This window comes from Oncorhynchus tshawytscha, linkage group LG08 (assembly GCF_018296145.1).
Source record: "Oncorhynchus tshawytscha isolate Ot180627B linkage group LG08, Otsh_v2.0, whole genome shotgun sequence".
In the NCBI taxonomy this organism is placed as follows: Eukaryota; Metazoa; Chordata; class Actinopteri; order Salmoniformes; family Salmonidae; genus Oncorhynchus; species Oncorhynchus tshawytscha.
Genome location: NC_056436.1, coordinates 28761490 through 28774950, shown reverse-complemented (window position 1 = coordinate 28774950; position 13461 = coordinate 28761490). Strand labels below are relative to the sequence as shown.

Here is a 13461-nt window from a genome sequence, read left to right as displayed (position 1 = left end):
GGGTTTAAATCCTGCAAACAGACTGGCAGTGAGGGGAACTGTCCCATCACTTTGGAAACCATTGTAAAACTACTGTACACTACAGTTGAAGGCATTCAGTTGTACAACTGACTAGGTATCCCCACTTCCCTTTCCCTTTCCCTGGATTAATGTGGCAGAAAAAGTTAGGCAACTTTTTACAAGACTGATACATTTGCACTGCAGACTTTTCATTATGTAAATTCAAATTCCCCAGGCCTTCTTTGACCCATAGGAAACCCAGAACTAATGCTATTGATTTATTTTGTTAAATGCTCTAGAGCAAATGAGCAATTTCTTATGGGTGAAGCCAAGCAACAGAGGCTATGGCTCCTCCATTGATTTTCATGATGCACTTAATAATTCCACCAATAAATCTGTGGATGTGTGCTTGCCAAATACAAGGCTGTGCTAGACATGTATTTATTTAACTAAGTATATAAAATATTTTATGTAGGGGTCAGAAGATGGTTCACCCTATAAAATGTGGTTCCTTACTCCTTTCTCTCTGACCTTGATTAGGTTGAACTGAGCTGCACTGAATTCAATGATATTGTCTATTTGATGGGTCCACAGGGTCACATGGAGGGTGAGGTGTGGGGCCTGGCCACTCATCCTCATCTCCCTCTCTGTGCCACTGTCAGCGATGACAAAACCCTGCGTATATGGGACCTGTCCCCCAGCCACTGTATGCTGGCTGTACGCAAGCTCAAGAAAGGTGAGTCACTCAACCCTCAAAATAGAGAGGTCTATGCTACATTCATTCACCTCCTTCCTTTCTTTCTGTGGTGCATTCTTACAGTTATTAGGTGCATTGGTACTAACTGACGTCCTCCATAGGGGGGCGCTGCTGCTGCTTCTCCCCCGAGGGCAAGGCCCTGGCGGTGGGCCTGAACGACGGCAGCTTCCTCATCGTCAACGCAGACACCCTGGAGGACCTCGTGTCCTTCCACCACCGCAAGGACATAATCTCAGACATACGCTTCTCACCAGGTCAGATGCTCGCCTCCCTCCACCTCTCCCTCTCTTCATCCCTCCTTCCCTATAAACCCCATCCAGATATTCTTCCCTGAGGAAAGAAAGACAGAGTGTAAAAGTGAACTTTCTTAAAAATAAATCAAAAATAAGCAGAGATGTGGCCAGGTATTCATATTTCCCCCTGCTGTGAGGAGAAGAGGTATTGCTGCAGGCTTGACCCAAATACACTACTGTATGTAACAAGGCCAGGCAGGGAGAGACAAAGTCTGTCTGCGTGGGAAGAGAGTAGTGGGGGAGGATAAAGTGAGAGCTAGAAACTAAACTCTCGATCCAGTTTCCCAACACATCACTGATAGTAACTTAAAAGGGTTCGAAGATAGTTGTTTTTGTTATAAAGAATTGTGACCACATACTGTAGATATGGAGTCAGAGTTTATTTTATTTGTGTTGTTGTCCTGGCTGCTGATCAGAAGGTCTGTCAGTCTTGTGAAACACATGAGGAAACCCTTTTGAAACATGGCTGCTGTGTTTATTCAGGTGCAGGGAAGTACCTGGCGGTGGCGTCGGGCGACAGCTTTGTGGACATCTATAATGTGATGAGCAGCAAGAGGGTGGGGGTGTGCAAGGGGTCCCTAATCTACATCACCCATCTGGACTGGGACAAGAGAGGTAAACATGTTGGTTTAACACCTAGATCACCCATCTGGACTGGGACAAGAGAGATAAACATGTTGGTTTAACACCTACATCACCCATCTGGACTGGGACAAGAGAGGTAAACATGTTGGTTTAACACCTAGATCACCCATCTGGACTGGGACAAGAGAGGTAAACATGTTGGTTTAACACCTAGATCACCCATCTGGACTGGGACAAGAGAGATAAACATGTTGGTTTAACACCTACATCACCCATCTGGACTGGGACAAGAGAGGTAAACATGTTGGTTTAACATCTACATCACCCATCTGGACTGGGACAAGAGGGGTAAACATGTTGGTTTAACATCTACATCACCCATCTGGACTGGGACAAGAGGGGTAAACATGTTGGTTTAACACCTACATCACCCATCTGGACTGGGACAAGAGAGGTAAACATGTTGGTTTAACACCTACAACACCCATCTGGACTGGGACAAGAGAGCTAAACATGTTGGTTTAACACCTACATCACCCATCTGGACTGGGACAAGAGAGGTAAACATATTGGTTTAACATCTACATCACCCATCTGGACTGGGACAAGAGAGGTAAACATGTTGGTTTAACATCTACATCACCCATCTGGACTGGGACAAGAGGGGTAAACATGTTGGTTTAACATCTACCTCACCCATCTGGACTGGGACAAGAGAGGTAAACATGTTGGTTTAACACCTACATCACCCATCTGGACTGGGACAAGAGAGGTAAACATGTTGGTTTAACATCTACATCACCCATCTGGACTGGGACAAGAGAGGTAAACATGTTGGTTTAACATCTACATCACCCATCTGGACTGGGACAAGAGAGGTAAACATGTTGGTTTAACATCTACATCACCCATCTGGACTGGGACAAGAGAGGTAAACATGTTGGTTTAACATCTACAACACCCATCTGGACTGGGACAAGAGAGGTAAACATGTTGGTTTAACACCTACATCACCCATCTGGACTGGGACAAGAGAGGTAAACATGTTGGTTTAACATCTACATCACCCATCTGGACTGGGACAAGAGAGGTAAACATGTTGGTTTAACATCTACACTGACTGTGGACTTGAACCAAAGCCATTGTATTTCAGGCAATTGTTACTGTTGGCTCATTCACAATGTGTTGAAATCCTGGGTAAATAAATAGTTGTTTTGTGTTATTCCAAGTATAAAACTGAATGATAATGCTACAAATGTGTTTAATTTGTAATCTGATTCAATCTTAACTGTGTTCTCTCATTCACAGGAAAACTACTTCAAGTAAACACTGGTGCTAAAGAGCAGTTATTTTTCGAAGCTCCACGGGGGAAGAAGCAGACCATTCCTGCTACCGAGGTAAGCACAGCACAGACACTGCTGCCATGGCTCATGGCGTTGTGGTGGGTATAGCGGGGCTGGCCTACTTCCCCCCCTGGCATGTCACAGGACGGCGTGGGAAGGGCATTCAAGCATTAACACGGCCCACTTTTCACCAGCATCGTTCTTATTCTGGCAATTTCAATGGGATAGTGTTTTTAGGGCCTTATACTGTGTGACATTCAGACACCTTGTGAGACACAGAGAGCGGGGGGCACTAAGAAGATAGGGGTTAGAGATGATAGAGTCTGTCAGGCTGGTGCTGTGTCAAATCTCATAGGAACCACTGGTGTCCTCCTCTCCTCCTTTCTCGCACTTCTCCTCACTCCTCCTCTCCTTCAGGTGGAGAAGATAGACTGGAGCACATGGACCTGTGTGCTCGGGACGTCCTGTGAGGGGATCTGGCCTGTGGTCAGTGAGGTTACCGAGGTGACTGCTGCCTGCCTTAGCAACGACAGAAAGGTGCTAGCAACGGGGGATGATCTGGGATACGTCAAGCTATTCAGGTATCCTGTCAAGGTAAGACACTGTTAATAATATTTTATTATAATATAATAAATATTATATTTTAATGTCCTCTTGCCCTTACTGGAATGTAAACCCTCTTAAATATCTTAAATAACCACACAGCACCCAAGCCCCCCCCACCCTACCCCTCTAAAAAAGCATAAATATAAACACCCTTGCACAGACTCGCACTTTACTTTTTCCTACACCACTGACTTTGTGGATAGTTACTTTATTGAAGAAAAAATGACTTACTGAGATGCTTGTATGTGGTTGTCCCACCTAGCTGTTTTAAGATGAATGCACTAACTGTAGGTCGCTCTGGATAAGAGCTAAATGACTATTTAATTTTAATTATAAAATTGTAACATTTACACTAATGTAATGTTAATTCTATGCTAATGTTAAAACAATTTTATTTTAAGTTAATGCTTCTTCTGCCCACAGGGAAAGTATGCAAAGTTCAAGCGCTACGTGGCCCATAGTACCCATGTGACTAACGTACGTTGGACGCATGATGACGGTCTCCTGGTGACGGTCGGCGGGGGTGACACGTGCCTCATGATCTGGACCCACGAGGCAGAGGGCCACCGGGAGGCCAGACATTGTGACAGTGAAGAGTCGGACATCGAGAGCGAGGATGATGGGGGTGAGAAATACACCCCAAGCTAAACCGGGGGCTTCAGTCTGAAGTCATCACAGAGTCACTATCTACGGATATATTTAGCCTCCCTCTAATACGTCATTCTATGTAGCCTCCCCTAGATAGTAAAAAGGCTGTGTGATATTTTCTGTCATTGGCCAGGTTATGACAGTGATGTGACGAGGGAGAATGAGATCAACTACACCATCAAGGCCTTATCCACCAACATGCGTCCCATGACTGGGGTCAAACCCCACCTGCAGCTGAAGGAGCCGTCTGTGGACGAGAGGTAACGAACCACAGGACTGTGGAGAGACACCCAAGGGATCAACTCTTTTTCTTTTGAGCTTTCTTTATTGGACACATGATGGACAAATCTTGAACAGTCTAAATACTTTGAGCCAATCAGTTTAAAGTGAAACGAGATGTAGTGAAAGCACAGCCAATTGGGGACTCATAGTGAATGTATCAAAGTGAGACCAAACGGTCCACCAACTCAATTTGTGTAAATTCAAATTTACTCAATCACGTTTATTTTTTGCCTTTACGTGAATTCATACTGCCCATTTGAGGATAACCTCACCTCTCTCTTCTTCTCTCTTCAATGTCTGTCCATCTGTCTCTGTCTGTCCTGCTCTCCTCTTTCATTCTACTTGAAGGCAGGGGGTAGTCAGGTAAGAGACTTTACACAAGACATAACTATTACTTTAGGGAAAAGTACCTCTTGCTAGGCACAATATACTGTAAACCCTGAGATACAGTATCTCAGTTTCAGCTATCTCAAGTATCGATTGATAAAGGATGTTAATATATGTATTTCACATAACCTATTGTCTAAATAAGCCGTACATAAGGTCTTTATTTGGGTTTTGGAAATGTTTTTGGTTTCCGGCTATAATAAAAAAATCATGTCTGCTTCAGTCTATGGATGGACAACCCGTGCAGCATCTGTGGGTGCTGGTTAGTGGTTGTCATAGAGATCCTGAAGGTGCTGGTTGTTATGGATACTCCGTGGCGCTGAATATGGTGTATTTTATGTCCTCAGTAGCTGCAGGGTCAGTGTTGTGTTACGCTGCTGAGTCGGTGGGGCAGCTGTGAACGCTGTGCTGTCAGAACCCCTGTTCTAATGTTCCCTTTCCCTTTGTTATCGCTGCCATGGAAGAGGGTCAAGGTAAGACACATCTCCTCTGGTCCATATTAAGTTCTGATTAAATATTTCAGACACAAATTTCACTTGTTGATCACTTACAGCTCAAGAAAGGTCTTCTGGAAATACGTGTTTCATGAATGTCTTGACTTGTATTTTGGATCTTTGACTTGAGAAAGATTGGTCGATGGGATCATACACAGCAGCTCCTCTTATTCTGTGTCAGACCTCCTGTTAGCAGGGCGCTGCCACAGCCTGAGAAGCTGCAGACCAACAACGTGGGCAAGAAGAAGAGGCCCATCGAGGTGAGACTTGTGTTACCTCAGGACAAATACACACGTCCAAATCATGTTTTATGGATGTTGGCTATTGCAACCCACCTATTTCATCAAATGCGTTTGTCATTCAGCAAATGGGTTGGTCATTGTTTTGGTAATGCAATCCTTTAGAATCAAGTGTTCTTCTTTGTCCACTCCAGACCTCCTCTTCAGGGACCCTGATTTAATCCTAATTTCATTTTGAGGAAGTACATGCTCCTGCTGTTCTGCCATTCCTGGCACTGACAAAAAAGAAAGTTGTCTCGCCCTCTGTAGCTATGAGGATTACCTCTGACCCTGGCCCTTTCACGACTCTCCCACAGGACCTGGTGCTGGATCTGGTTTTTGGTTACCGTGGCAATGACTGCCGCAACAACGTCCACTACCTGAATGAGGGGGCAGATATCATCTACCACACAGCTTCTGTTGGCATCATCCTCAACCTAACCACAGGTGGGGGGGGGTTAGAGTAAAGAAGGGATGGGCAGAGTTGTGTTCATCTGAACAGAGTTTTACAGTTCTGTTGAATGAGTCTTAATGCTGTTCTTTCAGATCCTAAATATGTTCTTTCATGTTCTTACGAGAACTGTCAATTCATATATATTTTTGTGTGCGTGTGTGTGTGTGTGTGCTTCCTTGCAGCCTGCCAAAGCTTCTATATAGAACATAGTGATGACATTCTGTGCCTGACTATCAATCAACACCCCAAATTCCCCAACGTGGTAGCAACTGGCCAAGTAGGTATGTTTGTGAGAGGTTGACCTCGTGTGTTTCTCCCTATGTGTTATAACTGTGTGTTCTGCTGGGGGACTACTGTGCTCCCCTCCCCTCTCTTATCTGTCCTCTGAAGCAGCTAACCTGTATAATCGCAATATTCACACGGTTGAATAAAAATAATCATTGTCACGCATGCTCTGTGCCTCGCAATCCACAGAAACCTATCAAACAAAGTCAAAGTCTGTAAGCAACTGTTATTTGTCTGGAAAGAGAGAATCAAAAGCTGCATGTAGGAGCTCCTTGTACATTTCCCATGTGCCTATTGGCTCTTAATGAGGAAGACTACTACAATACAGTATGATGACAAAAATCTTATTAAAACTTGGACTGTGTAAAATAGTGTCATAGAGTTGTAGTGGTGCCATTGATCTTAGTAGTATTTTTTAAATATTTATTTTTCCTTACAGGTGATACTGGTGATATGTCAGGTAAGAACTAGTTTTGGTTCAATAGTTTTGGTTTGTTCCAGACAGCAGAGAATGTTGTTCTGAAGGAGAGGGTTTCAATAAACTAAAGGGAAAATATGAAGATGTGTTTCTTATGGTAGATTGAGAATATCCTAATCTTCTTCATACAGAGCATGGTTTAATTGATCGACAGCTACCCAGATACCTTCTACTACAGGTATCATCAACTAGATTCAGCCATGGGCAATTTTTTTTTTATTGAGCGGACGGTCAGGGAGCTGGAACATAATTACAAATCATTTGTAGACTGCAATTTGACCTCACAAATCCCAAACAGATATAATATTTTACAAAAACATGATCATTTCAAACCTTGCTTACATTTGTATACGATCACGTGTCTCTTTATTAAGTGTGGGATGGGAACATGGGATGTGTGGGATGGGTGTGGGATGGGAACATGGGATGGGTGTGGGATGGGAACATGGGATGTGTGGGATGGGAACATGGGATGTGTGGGATGGGTGTGGGATGGGAACATGGGATGTGTGGGATGGGAACATGGGATGTGTGGGATGGGTGTGGGATGGGAATACTTGGGAACAGATTAAAACTATTCTAATAACTGGTGTTTTTACAGAATTGATGTCCGACATCAAAAAAAAAATCAAAATTATTGCTCAGAAAACTTGGGGGGGCCAAATCAAACCACCCGTGGATCAAATTCGGCCCACGGGCCGCCAGTTGGGGAACCCTGTTCTGCTACATCCACAATGTATTATATTGATACACTGCCACCTAGTGGGTTGGGAAGGTCAAATGTGCACCTCACACAAACTTGCTTGCTTTGAAGTCTTTGCAGCTCTTGTTTGACCCCCACTTACATTAGTAGGCTACTTTATTCAAGGCACATTTTTATATGAATGTACCATTGATATTTGATATCCATGATCAACTATTTTTCATCAAAAAGTCACAATCGCATAATCATTTCATTTGTGGATTTAGTTTGGGCCAAACGTTTCTGTCCTCTTCTCAGTCAGCATACATGAAGCTTGAATCTACAATTGTCTTGTTCCCTCCTTCAGCCACGTCGCCCTCCATTCACGTGTGGGACGCCATGAACAAGCAGACGCTGTCTGTCCTGCGCTGTTTCCACTCGCGGGGGGTCTGCTCGGTCAGCTTCAGTGCCACTGGGAAGCTGCTGCTCTCTGTGGGTCTGGACCCAGAACACACCATTACCATCTGGAAGTGGCAAGAAGGTAAACACCTGACACTAACTCAGTAGAGGCTATTCACCTCATCACGGTGCACCTGTTAGTGCCCAGCTGGAATTAATACAGGTCAATGTATCACCTACAGAGCTTGTTCTAATAAATCATTCTTCTCAAGGTGCCAACGTGGCCAGTCGGTCAGGCCACATTCAGCGGATCTTTGTGGCGGAGTTCCGTCCAGACTCGGACACCCAGTTTGTGTCTGTGGGTGTCAAGCATGTGAGGTTCTGGACGCTGGCGGGCCGGTCTCTGCTCAGTAAGAAGGGCATGATGAGTAACATAGAGGACGCCCGCATGCAGACCATGCTCTCTGTGGCTTTTGGGGCTGTAAGTCCATTCCCCACTCTCTATTGCCATATGATACCTAATCGGACAATACAGTTACCGCATATGCAATTTCCCCTATGGTATATGTATAATCAGCGTTAATATTTTTGACATTTGGCTTATTGTTAAGACATACTATACTTATTTAATTTATTTCCTAATGACTTGAATTCATGTTGAAAACATTTGAATATAACCTACCTTTCATTTCAAAGGCATGACAATGGTGTGTAGTATGATATGATAAATGTAGAAATAATTACATGCATATAAAAGCCTATTGAATATACTTGGCTATGGTTAACAACGATGATACGGATAACAACTGATAACATGCCATGTAATTGGTTCTTGTACTTCTTGATTGTCTGTGCAATGATCCTCTGCTCTTTCAGATCACTAGATAAGTGCAGTTTTTGTTTTTTGTTTCAGAATAACTTGACATTTACAGGTACGATTAGTGGGGATGTGTGTGTGTGGAAGGAGCACATTCTAGTGAGAGTAGTGGCTAAGGCCCACACAGGGCCTGTATTCACCATGTACACCACACTAAGAGATGGCCTCATCGTTACAGGAGGCAAGGAAAGGCCGTGAGTACTGCTCCTCTCCTCACTGTACCAGCTACCACTATTGTTAGCCCTCTGAACTCAATAAACTGATTTGGATTAATTCATCTAAGTCTGCTATTTAATACGGTTTCTTACTCTCATTCCTAAATATGTTTTTGTAAGAAACCTGAATGGTTTACAGTAGTCACAACGGTGTTGTGTTTTGGTGCCCCCTATAGGTCAAAGGAAGGAGGTGCTCTGAAGCTGTGGGACCAGGAGCTGAAGCGTTGCAGAGCCTTCCGCCTGGAGACCGGACAGATCATAGACTGTGTGCGCTCCGTATGCAGAGGAAAGGTAAGGCTCTCCACCATCCACTGGGAATGAAGAATATGGTAATGGATCATGCTTTGGTTAAGGATCAAGTCCACATCTGGATTTTTCATCCACATTTCCCTTGTTTCTGTTGAAGGGTAAAATCCTTGTAGGAACGAGGAATGCTGAGATCATTGAGGTGGGGGAGAAGAACGCGGCGTGCAACATCCTGGTGAACGGCCACATGGATGGACCGATCTGGGGTGTGGGCACCCATCCCACTCGGGATGTGTTCCTGTCCGCTGCAGAGGATGGCACTGTGAGGCTGTGGGACATCCCAGAGAAGGTCAGGAGCCTCTGTGTGTCCTGTTAGCTTTTTGATGGAATCTTTCTTACAGATGTATTGTACTTGATTCTACTCATGTGTTGTGAGTGAGGCACTATAAGAACCTTGTGTGTTGACTTTCTCTGTGTTGAATCTTTTTGGGGGTAACAGAAGATGCTGAACAAGGTGAACCTGGGCCACCCAGCACGTACGGTGGCCTACAGCCCTGAGGGGGACATGGTGGCCATCGGCATGAAGAACGGAGAGTTCATTATCCTGCTGGTCACCTCACTCAAGATCTGGGGCAAGAAAAGGGACCGCCGCTCCCCCATCCAAGATATCAGGTGGGAGGGGGATCCCTATAAATAAATCGCAGTGCTTATTATGGGGAAACCTGTCCCAATTGTACTGAGTATTCTTCTTTGTGTTGGAACAAGTGTCAGAGGACACATTTTCAACTGAACATGTTTCTTCCTCAGGTTCAGTCCAGATTCACGCTACTTGGCAGTGGGCTCCAGTGAGAGTGCGGTTGACTTCTACGACCTGACGCTTGGACCACAACTCAACCGTATTAACTGCTGCAGGGACATCCCCAGCTTTGTCATGCAGATGGACTTCTCTGCAGACAGCTGCTATGTTCAGGTAGAGGCACAAGATCTGTGTATCTAGGATTGTGCAAATGTGTACTAACTCTCCAATATGAAACTCTCACAATATTCAGACTGCATTATTATTTGCTATTACCCAAACAGATATCTACTGGTGCTTACAAGCGGCTGGTGTATGAGGTACCATCTGGGAAGCAGGCCACAGAGCAGGCAGTCATAGACAGGATAACCTGGGCCACATGGACAAGGTGAGTGTGCGTTATGTTAGGGCCATAGTAATCACACTACTGACGTGGCCATATGAAGTAATCCATACTGAGGACACAGGGGTTACACCCTGGCCTTTTCTCATTTGGGCAAAAGTCTGTTCTCTCCTCTGTGACCTGGAAACCGATAATTGGTCAAGTGGTCAAAGAGAGTGCCAATTAGTTAGTAGGCGAACGGAAGAGTGTCCTCGCCTCCTCGTTAGCCACCTTTCATCGAGGACAGTCATGTGTATCCTACCCGAGTTCTTCGTGGAAGAGTTTTGATATCTGCCGCACCCCGTTTAAAGCAGTTGTTTTCTCGAAGGAGAAAAACATGCAACAGTTAAAAACGATATGCTACTTATCCTCACTTTGCATTTTTTGGGGATTCCTTCCCTGTAATAGTCATTTGCCTGTTGATGTGTGAGTAGAGTCTCATTTAATACAAGCGCATTTTCGTCCGTGTTCCTTCTCCTCGCCTCCTTTCCTCAATTACCTTTTGACCTTTTTCATAAGGAGGCGAGAGAGGACTGAGGAAAGAGGACACAGTAGTTGAGCAAATTCAAAATTTAGAATAGGTCCGTCAAAGCACCACATAATCATTGGAGTTACTTCCTGTCTAACGTGTGATGTTTCACTGTCTGGTCAGTGTCCTGGGGGACGAGGTTGTGGGGATCTGGTCCCGTAACACTGACAAAGCAGACGTCACCTGTGCCTGTGTGTCCCACTCTGGCCTGAACATCGTCACAGGCGATGACTTTGGAATGGTAAAGCTGTTTGACTTTCCATGTCCAGAAAAGTTTGTAAGTATAATCTGTGTTCTATGATGCTGATTTGTGTGTCTGTGTAAATATTGAATTCTGGTTGAATTGTACCTTATGAATCCAAGATGGCAGAAATGTATACATTTACAGTTATAGAATAGAATATATTTCTTTATTTACGTCACTTACAAAAATGTAATACTGCACATTTTTTACAACTGCTAATACTTGTTGAATGACTACTCATTAATTGTATCATGTTGGACAGTAGTCTACATTATTCACTTTGACTTAAATAAAATAGTAGCTTTCGACATTTGATTTGAATGGAGTTATTTATTTTGCTGGTGAACTTCCACTAATGTGTTCCGGGCTTATGTTTGTGGTTTCAATGTGTACCATTCATGTGTCTGTGTGATGTTATTGTGCCTGTGGTTGACCAGGATGACATAATAACAGTGCCACCTAACCTACAGTATGCATCTATTCTAAATTCAGTCTAAATTTAGCTCAGCTACTGGTATTTTGCAGTAGGCATTTTGTTAAAACACTTCTTGTTCCCTGCAGGCCAAACATAAACGCTTTCTGGGCCACTCAGCCCACTTGACTAATATTCGCTTCACAAGTGGGGATCGCTTCGTCATTAGTGCTGGCGGGGACGATAGAAGGTAGAACTCCCATCTCTATTCGTATAATATTCCGCTGAAAGTCTCAATTTACAACATTGTCATTAATAGTGTTTTTGGTTCATTGCAGCAATTAACAATTAAATAAACATTGTAATTGTGTATGAAATACTGTAGGTTAGACTGCTGTCTAACTGTTACAGTAATAAGTGTGTTTTGCATCTTCCTTTCCGGTGTCCTCTGCAGCCTGTTTGTCTGGAGGTGCGTCCATGCCCCACACTGAGATACATAACTGGAGCGACACATCATCCAGTCCAGGGGGCTGCATGGGCTTTTCCCAGCATGGCTATTCAGAGAGAAGAACCCGCTTCGCTGTGGGGCAAGCATGTCAAAACGGACAACGCACCTGGCAGCTAGTAATCATGACTCACTGCCTCAACACTAGGTGCAATCGTCTGAGTGAGCCTCATTTTCAGAAGCCCTGAGGTAGAGGACATTGAGTCACGACCGTTGCAAAATACCCCTCCAAAACATCACTGTTGTAAAACGTCCTTTCATATCACCTGCACATGATTTTGATGGTCATTGTGGAGTGTTTCTGTGTCAACGTTCTAAATTGCAGTTTTGCCAGTTAGTACGAGTAAATGTGACTGATGAAAATGCCATTTTTAAAGACGTGTAACAAACTATCTTAGCCTTAATCTACTGGAGTGACTGATGAGGTTTGGAGTGGTTTGATGTTTGTTTTATATCATTTCAGAGGGGTTTTTTGGACTAATTCTAGTTTTTTTTTTTTTGACCAATGATTTAAACTCCTGTGGCCTTCCTCCTGAATGTAACATCCACAGTTACGATCTGGATGTCAGCATGCCAAAGCATACTATGCACTGTACACCCGACCTGGTCACTGTGTTACCCTAATGATTTGTGTATGTGACCGTGTTGTCCACTGGTTGAACCTCAAAACCCCAGCAGTGTGTGACCATGTTGTAGCGATCTTTTAGGTTGTGCTGTAACCCTTCATAACATGTCATGTGTGTGTATACTTGTTTGAGGCTTTGTGTATGTGTGAAATGGGAGTGTATGGCTTATCGAAAGACAATACCGGATTCCCTGTCCAACTAAATTCCTCAGATAAGGAAAAAGGCGAAAAAGGGATGTTTCAATGCACTGTTGCATATTTCCTTTCATCATTTTTCAGTGTGCTGCTATGATACAGTACTAAGAGCATACATATTGATATACAGTGCCTTCAGAAAGTATTCCTACCCCTTGACTTATTCCACATTTTGTTTCATTAATCTAAATTCAAAATGGATTAAATGTTTTTTTCTCACCCATCTACACACAATAGCCCATAATGACGGTGAAAACATGTTTGTTTTGCACTGTATTGAAAATGTAATACAGAAATATCTAATTTACACAAGTATTCACACGCATTTGCTATTACACTCCAAATTGAGCTCAGGTGCATCCAATTTCCTTTGATCATTCCTTTGATCTGTCACTACAACTTGATTGGATTCCACCTGTGGCCAATTCCATTGTTTGGACCTGATTTGTAAAGAAACACATGTC

The 13461-nt window shown here is 43.7% G+C and overlaps 1 protein-coding gene across 6 annotated transcripts in view; it reads left to right on the top strand.

Annotated features, from left to right (window-relative positions):
* LOC112256707 (echinoderm microtubule-associated protein-like 5) overlaps positions 1 to 13205 on the top strand; it is a 51338-nt gene extending 38133 nt beyond the window's left edge. Inside the window, exons 21-44 of one of the 6 annotated variants that reach the window (XM_024430143.2) lie at positions 595 to 736; positions 859 to 1011; positions 1534 to 1665; positions 2944 to 3032; positions 3396 to 3572; positions 4008 to 4209; positions 4366 to 4492; positions 4863 to 4877; positions 5366 to 5374; positions 5577 to 5655; positions 5991 to 6120; positions 6310 to 6408; positions 6852 to 6872; positions 7940 to 8113; positions 8244 to 8452; positions 8885 to 9042; positions 9240 to 9354; positions 9470 to 9658; positions 9809 to 9981; positions 10117 to 10279; positions 10390 to 10493; positions 11140 to 11293; positions 11822 to 11922; positions 12127 to 13205. In XM_024430143.2, the coding sequence (XP_024285911.1) occupies positions 595 to 736; positions 859 to 1011; positions 1534 to 1665; positions 2944 to 3032; positions 3396 to 3572; positions 4008 to 4209; positions 4366 to 4492; positions 4863 to 4877; positions 5366 to 5374; positions 5577 to 5655; positions 5991 to 6120; positions 6310 to 6408; positions 6852 to 6872; positions 7940 to 8113; positions 8244 to 8452; positions 8885 to 9042; positions 9240 to 9354; positions 9470 to 9658; positions 9809 to 9981; positions 10117 to 10279; positions 10390 to 10493; positions 11140 to 11293; positions 11822 to 11922; positions 12127 to 12163 (2952 nt within the window). In that variant the 3' untranslated portion in view covers positions 12164 to 13205. Of the gene's footprint in view, positions 1 to 594; positions 737 to 858; positions 1012 to 1533; positions 1666 to 2943; positions 3033 to 3395; positions 3573 to 4007; positions 4210 to 4365; positions 4493 to 4862; positions 4878 to 5248; positions 5375 to 5529; positions 5656 to 5990; positions 6121 to 6309; positions 6409 to 6851; positions 6873 to 7939; positions 8114 to 8243; positions 8453 to 8884; positions 9043 to 9239; positions 9355 to 9469; positions 9659 to 9808; positions 9982 to 10116; positions 10280 to 10389; positions 10494 to 11139; positions 11294 to 11821; positions 11923 to 12126 lie in introns of those variants that run through there. The other 5 variants (XM_024430144.2, XM_042325391.1, XR_006083878.1 and 2 more) reach the window with 5 other exon arrangements.
* Positions 13206 to 13461: the final 256 nt, after the last annotated feature.